General features: G+C 34.7%; 1 protein-coding gene across 1 annotated transcript; it reads left to right on the top strand.

The window, feature by feature from the left end:
- The first annotated feature begins 2507 nt into the window (after positions 1–2507).
- LOC124370902 lies at positions 2508–4845 on the top strand. The gene is made up of 2 exons (XM_046829206.1): positions 2508–2950; positions 3279–4845. The coding sequence occupies exons 1-2, from the start codon at positions 2847–2849 to the stop codon at positions 4843–4845; spliced, it is 1671 nt and encodes a 556-aa protein (XP_046685162.1). The 5' UTR covers positions 2508–2846.
- The last annotated feature ends 1101 nt before the right edge of the window (positions 4846–5946 follow it).

The raw sequence follows: 5946 nt of genomic DNA on the forward strand, positions 1-5946 counted from the left end.
ATATAATAATAAGTTACGTCTTAATATTGTCTTAAAAATTTTTTAAACCATGTACGACATTTTCTTCACATGTAATTAAGATATATATTCCATTGTGTATTACATGTTTATAAAAGCATTCATAAATAAATTCTAGGCCTTCAGTATGTTGTAGAAAGCAACTAGGAAGCCATCAAGGAACAAACAATAAATAAATAAATAAGTCTTTAGGGCAGTTGATTTTAGAGATGTCGTGAAGACAGAAATTCATCCAGACAGACAGGCTTTGCTAAACCTCAACCACCAATTGGAGAAATTGAAGTCGACAGACTACAAAAATAAAGATTTTCCTCAAGCCTCGAGTGATAAGTTAACAGGATAATGTTTACTTTTTAACTCGTAGTTAACCTCAGGAACGCATGGAAAAAAGTTACAAACCAGGTTGTGATACTTGATGATACCAAGATGCCTCTAAGTCTAGTGAATGTAGACGGGATTAAGGATTCCTCCAGTACTAGTCACAAAAATTACCAAGAATATCGAACTATCCAAATACGGTTCCTATTGGGTTTCCTACACTTAATCAGTTTGTTGCAGTGATATATGTTGTGTAGAGATCGGTATCTCTATCAAATGCAATACTGATTAAGCTATAAGGAAATTAGTTAAAAAATGTTACAGACACGGTAAATAAAATACCACTGTAATTTAACAACAGTTTTAAAAATAAAACATTTAACATAGCTGAACGTTATCTTTACTCGCTAAGGCGTTGCCTGTTTTTAATTTTAATCTCTCCCGTTATGGCATTCATAACGTAACAGTGACGTTGGCTGCATGTGACGTCATTATTTCGTAGTACGACATAGTCGAAATAATATCTTAAACTGATAAACTTATTAAGTTTGTTTCCTTCTTATTGTAAATGATTGACATTTATTACATTGAAAATAGCAAATTAATATACGTTTTAATTATTTGATACCAGGAACAGTGTGTTTTCAATATTCATAATTAGTAGAAAAACTCCTGTTTTAATTAAAATACTATTACAGATAGTATGAAAGTCAATAACAGGAATTTCATTCAGATTGTTCACAGTGTTTATATCGGATTCCGAAAACATGCTCCGAGATATGCATAGTTAACGGTCGGTTACAACGAGCCAACGCCCACTAACAATGGCTGTCAATATGTGCTCATATTGCGCCATCTCACGTCACTACTGGTGTAACAGTATACAGTAAATATCTGACCGCTGACGATCGACAAATATCACAAAAATTTCTAATATTCTACGGACAGTATTTTTATTACAGATCAGGTTTACTATTAGTTTTCTAACAGAGTTGTTATATGCAACCTTATCATAGTTTTTTATAGTCAATCATAAGCATAGTGCATATTAGGAGTGACACACAAATTCTTGGGTAAACGAAAAATACAATGGTTTACAAAGTTATTATTTGCATAGCTTCTCTTGAAGTCATTAAAATGTGATAAATGTTGAAAAGAAAATAAAATTGTCAGGTGAAACACGGCTGAGATGACGTAGCTATGGTGGAAAGTGTTTGATTCAATGCGAATGTTGGATTGAGCTCTATTTCACAATTCAGTATGAAATCTGGCGCTTTCACTAATATAACTTCTGGAATCTGAAGAAGCTGCACTAAGCGACAGGTATGATGTAAGTGGACCCAACATTTGTACAGCTGAGATAGTTTACCCTATCTTTGATACGTGCACAGACTCATTATTGGCCATTTTAAAATAGCCCTAGACATTTTTGGCTGACCATTATCAAAATTTAGGGACTGGAAAGTCATTTCTGTATTTTTCTCTGACTGTATATCTGCACGATATGTCGAGACTGACCTCTAGAGTTTAATTTGTATTTGAAGCTCTATTTCTATGTTGATATTATATTACAGAGTTCGACCATGAAGCATCTCGCTCAGCTAAATAAATAAATATGAATGCAACATGTGGCAAAACACCTTTAGAAAGGTTTAATGTGTAGACTTTTGCAACTCTTAAAAGAATGAGTTCTATAATGGTGAATGCCCATACACGGGATTTGGAAGAGGATCATTGAATTTTCAATATCCCATGTATCCCAACAGTACCGTATCTGAAACAGTATCCCAACTCAGTAGGTTGTCAAAATCCCTTAATTATCTGGCGGGGATTTTATTTTCTGTACGATTGCCTGCCTGCCTGTCAGTCTGCCTATATGCAGTATATGTCTTAATTAGCTATAGACTAGGAGAAAATGACATAAAAGTTACAGCTATAAAATAAGCCAAATACCCCTTCCAGCTCCGTTACAAATAATAATGTTTACAACTTTTATTTCATTACAGACCTTTTTAAAAAGATGTATATTGGTACTCTTAAAAAGCATTTAATTTTGAAAAAAAAGAAGTTCATTTATTAGATATTTTTATAATATATTAGGTACTTTCTGATTAAATGGATTTCATCCAGTCAGAGCACGCTGCGGCTGTTATGGTTGGACGAATTGAGGGCTCTAACTGCAAAAGTCACATTCTCCAATTTTTTTCGAAATTGACTTTTGGGTATATTCTAATTATATTCATAGCTTTGCACATATTGATCTAAGAGTTTTAAAGCAAAACTAACAGTATCCCACTTTATTTTAACGGTGAAAATTACGTTTGTTTTCAAAACTCACATTCTCCAAAGTCTTTGAATGCAAAATTCACATTCTCCATTTCAGCCAATAGGAAGGCTTGTTTGAGTCACGTGACACTGCACCCTGTATCGTCTGTTTTGCTAATGTTTTGTAAGTAGGAAGTCAGTGTAGTGGTGTACTGTTTCTGTTTTATGCGTTAAATAGCTTAAAAATGGATATTAGTGTAAGACCAAGTGATAAAAGTAAAGGAGAAACACCCAGGAAGAAGGTTCGAGCACCAAACCACTGGAAAAGAGCCCAGGCAAAAAAGAAAAGGTAACCAAAACCTTCATACATAACCTCTATGTTCATAACCTATTTGCCATGTTTCAAAGACCGGGTTAATTAAGAAATAAAACTTTTTATTGCATAAATATTTACTTATATTTAACTATATTTAACTTACGTACCGGTCTGAGGCATAGCTTTTGGATGCTTGTCATTCTCTAGGCGTATGCAATTTTAGCAAATAGGACTTAGGCCTTTGTTACTTTTGACACGAAATGCTAATATATCATTGTGGTTTCTCTGAGACAAGAAAATAGAAATAATTGCTGAATAAAATGTTAGAATCAGCATATTATTTTTATTTTTTTGTTTTCAGATATGCTCCGAAGGGTTTTCCGGATTTTCCTACGTGTAACCACACCAAAGGCGCCCTACTTTGCCGATCATTGACAGCCCAGGACATAAGAAGATTTCATTCTGCTTTTTATAAGGAACATGATAAAATATACCAAGACAACTTTGTTCTAAAGCATATAACAATGAACGTGATAAAGCGAAGAAGACCCAAAAACCAAAAAAATATTAAAAAACAAGCTAGAGCAAAATATTTCATAACAAACCGTGAGAAGAAAATGGTTCCGGTGTGTTTGGGTACTTTTCTGAGGGCCTTAAATATTTCCAGATTTAGAATTAATAAAATTGCTGACCGGTTTTATTACAAACATGAAATGCCGAAGGAGAGGAGAGGCGGTGACACTACTGGTAACAGATTTGTGGCTAAAAAAGAAAGTATTATGACGTTTATTAATAGTTTAAAGTGCAGTGAAACTCATTACTGTACAAACAGAAGTGGCCGGAAATATTTGCCTGCAGAACTAAATATAAAGAAGCTCTGGCGAATGTATCAGACCAATGCGGAAGATCACCTTAAAGTGAAAGACAGTTATTTTAGATATATTTTTAATAGAAAATACAACTTGGGATTCGGATCACCTAGGGTGGACGTATGTTCTACTTGCCTAGAATTGGCAGAAAAAATAAAGTCGACAAAGAGTGATGCCGAGCGAAACATGCTTCTTGTTGAGAAACGGGTCCACAAGCTACGATCACAAGCATTTTACGGTTTGTTACAAGAAGACCGTGAAGATCTCCTAATATTATCTTTCGATTGCCAAAAAAATCAACCTCTACCTAAACTTCCGGATCAGTCCTCCTACTACACCCGTCAGCTATATTTAAATAATTTTTGTGTTGTAAAGGGCCATTCAAAATCCAAACTTGACAAAGATAATGTAACAGCTTACACGTGGACAGAGAATGAGTTTTCTAAGGGATCCAATGAGATTTCATCCTGTTTATATGACACTTTGAATTCTATTGATCTGACCCCCTACATGACTGTTCGACTTATTAGCGACGGGTGTGGGGGTCAAAATAAAAATTCAATTTTAATCACTATGGTGTGCTCATGGTTTGTCAATGCACCTGATAACATCAAGGAGGTACAGTTAGTTTTCCCAATGACAGGTCATAGTTTTATCCCCCCAGATAGGGTGTTTGGCAATGTCGAGAAGGAGATAAAGCGATGTGAAGTAATTGTAAGCCCACAGGAGTACATTGACATCATAGGAAATTTTGCTACAGTGAAAAAACTTGGCGTTGATACTGTGAACCTTGATTGGAAATCTGAGGTGGAGCAACACATACGCAAGACAAGTACATGGCATTTTGGTATCCAGTCTTGTAGGCGGGTCTACTTTACTAAGGAGAGTAATGGTAACAATGAAACGGTTTTGGTACAAGGAGAATGTACCTATCGCCTAAAAGCAAATCCTGAACAAGCAGCAAGAAGTATAGTAAAAAGAGGGAGAAGCCTTAACAACATAAGACCAGTGACTATTGTTAAAGGTAAACAGTGTTGGAAAGGAAGAAAAAAAGGCTGATGTAAACACTCTTCTACTAAAACATTATGGAAATGAATGGCGACAGAATGAATCCCTGGAGTTTTTTAGACATGTATTAGATGACCCTGAAGTCGAAGTAATTGGTGACGATGAGGAAGGTTGCCAACGAGCCGAAGAGATGCCTTGTTACCAAATTTAAAAATACTGTACAGAAGTCCTAAATGAATAGGCAATAAAACTTTGGTTCTCTGATTTCTTCATTTTATGAGTTTTAATACCGTACCTTATAAATCCCCAGTAATTATGTCTAAGCATATTAATTTATTACTATTTTCTTGTCTTTGAAAGCCTACAATGTTTGGTGTCAAAAGTAACAATCTCCATATCGGATTATTGCAAAACTAACATTCTCCAGTTTGAGAATACAAAACTCACATTCTCCAAAGTTTAAAGGCATTTTTTCACTATGTTAGAGTGCTTTTATATACAAAAAATGTTGTAAATCTAATTCGATGGAATGCCAACTCTAAGAACATATAATGGTTACCAAGGTTACTTTATTTATAATGCAAGTAGCAGTTTTTTGCTATTTTCGTAAAATTTTAAAAAGTGGAGAGTGTGACTTTTGCAGTTAGAGCCCTCAATTTACCTTAAATATTGCGGAATGAGTTTGTTCTTAACTATAGACAGAGTGCGTTATGAAAGTAATGTACATCTTATTGTACATTGTAAAACGATGTATTCACAATAGTTTTATATAAGAACATAGACTTATTGTGAAGGAAACAGGATTTTTCCGGACATTTGCCATCGTACAGTCAAACAATAAATCAGTAACACTACGTTTCGAGATCTGCAATCTGATCACTTCTTCAGGTTAAAGAATAGGTTAGTTCTCCTACCTGAAGAAGAGATCAGATTGCAGATCTAGAAACGTAGTGTTACTGATTTATTGTTTCACTGAACGGTGGCAAATGTCCGGAAAAATCATGTTTCCTTCACACTCCTTCCATCGTCAAAAATAACCTTCAAACAAAGAATAGATTTTATTCATCTTATTGTTTAAAATGGTAAAAGTTCTTCAAAACAGTCTCCTCCTCCATCATTACATCTACGGAGATGATTCTGCCATTCCTGGAA

Source organism: Homalodisca vitripennis, unplaced genomic scaffold (genome assembly GCF_021130785.1).
Source record: "Homalodisca vitripennis isolate AUS2020 unplaced genomic scaffold, UT_GWSS_2.1 ScUCBcl_656;HRSCAF=3140, whole genome shotgun sequence".
Taxonomy (NCBI): domain Eukaryota; kingdom Metazoa; phylum Arthropoda; class Insecta; order Hemiptera; family Cicadellidae; genus Homalodisca; species Homalodisca vitripennis.

What these genes read in the sequence shown, in the direction of transcription:
- LOC124370902 (XM_046829206.1), top strand. Translation starts at nt 2,847, where the DNA reads ATGGATATTAGTGTAAGACCAAGTGATAAAAGTAAAGGAGAAACACCC. An exon ending in GCCCAGGCAAAAAAGAAAAG is followed by an intron (nt 2,951 to 3,278) that starts GTAACCAAAACC and finishes TTTTGTTTTCAG; the next exon opens with ATATGCTCCGAAGGGTTTTC.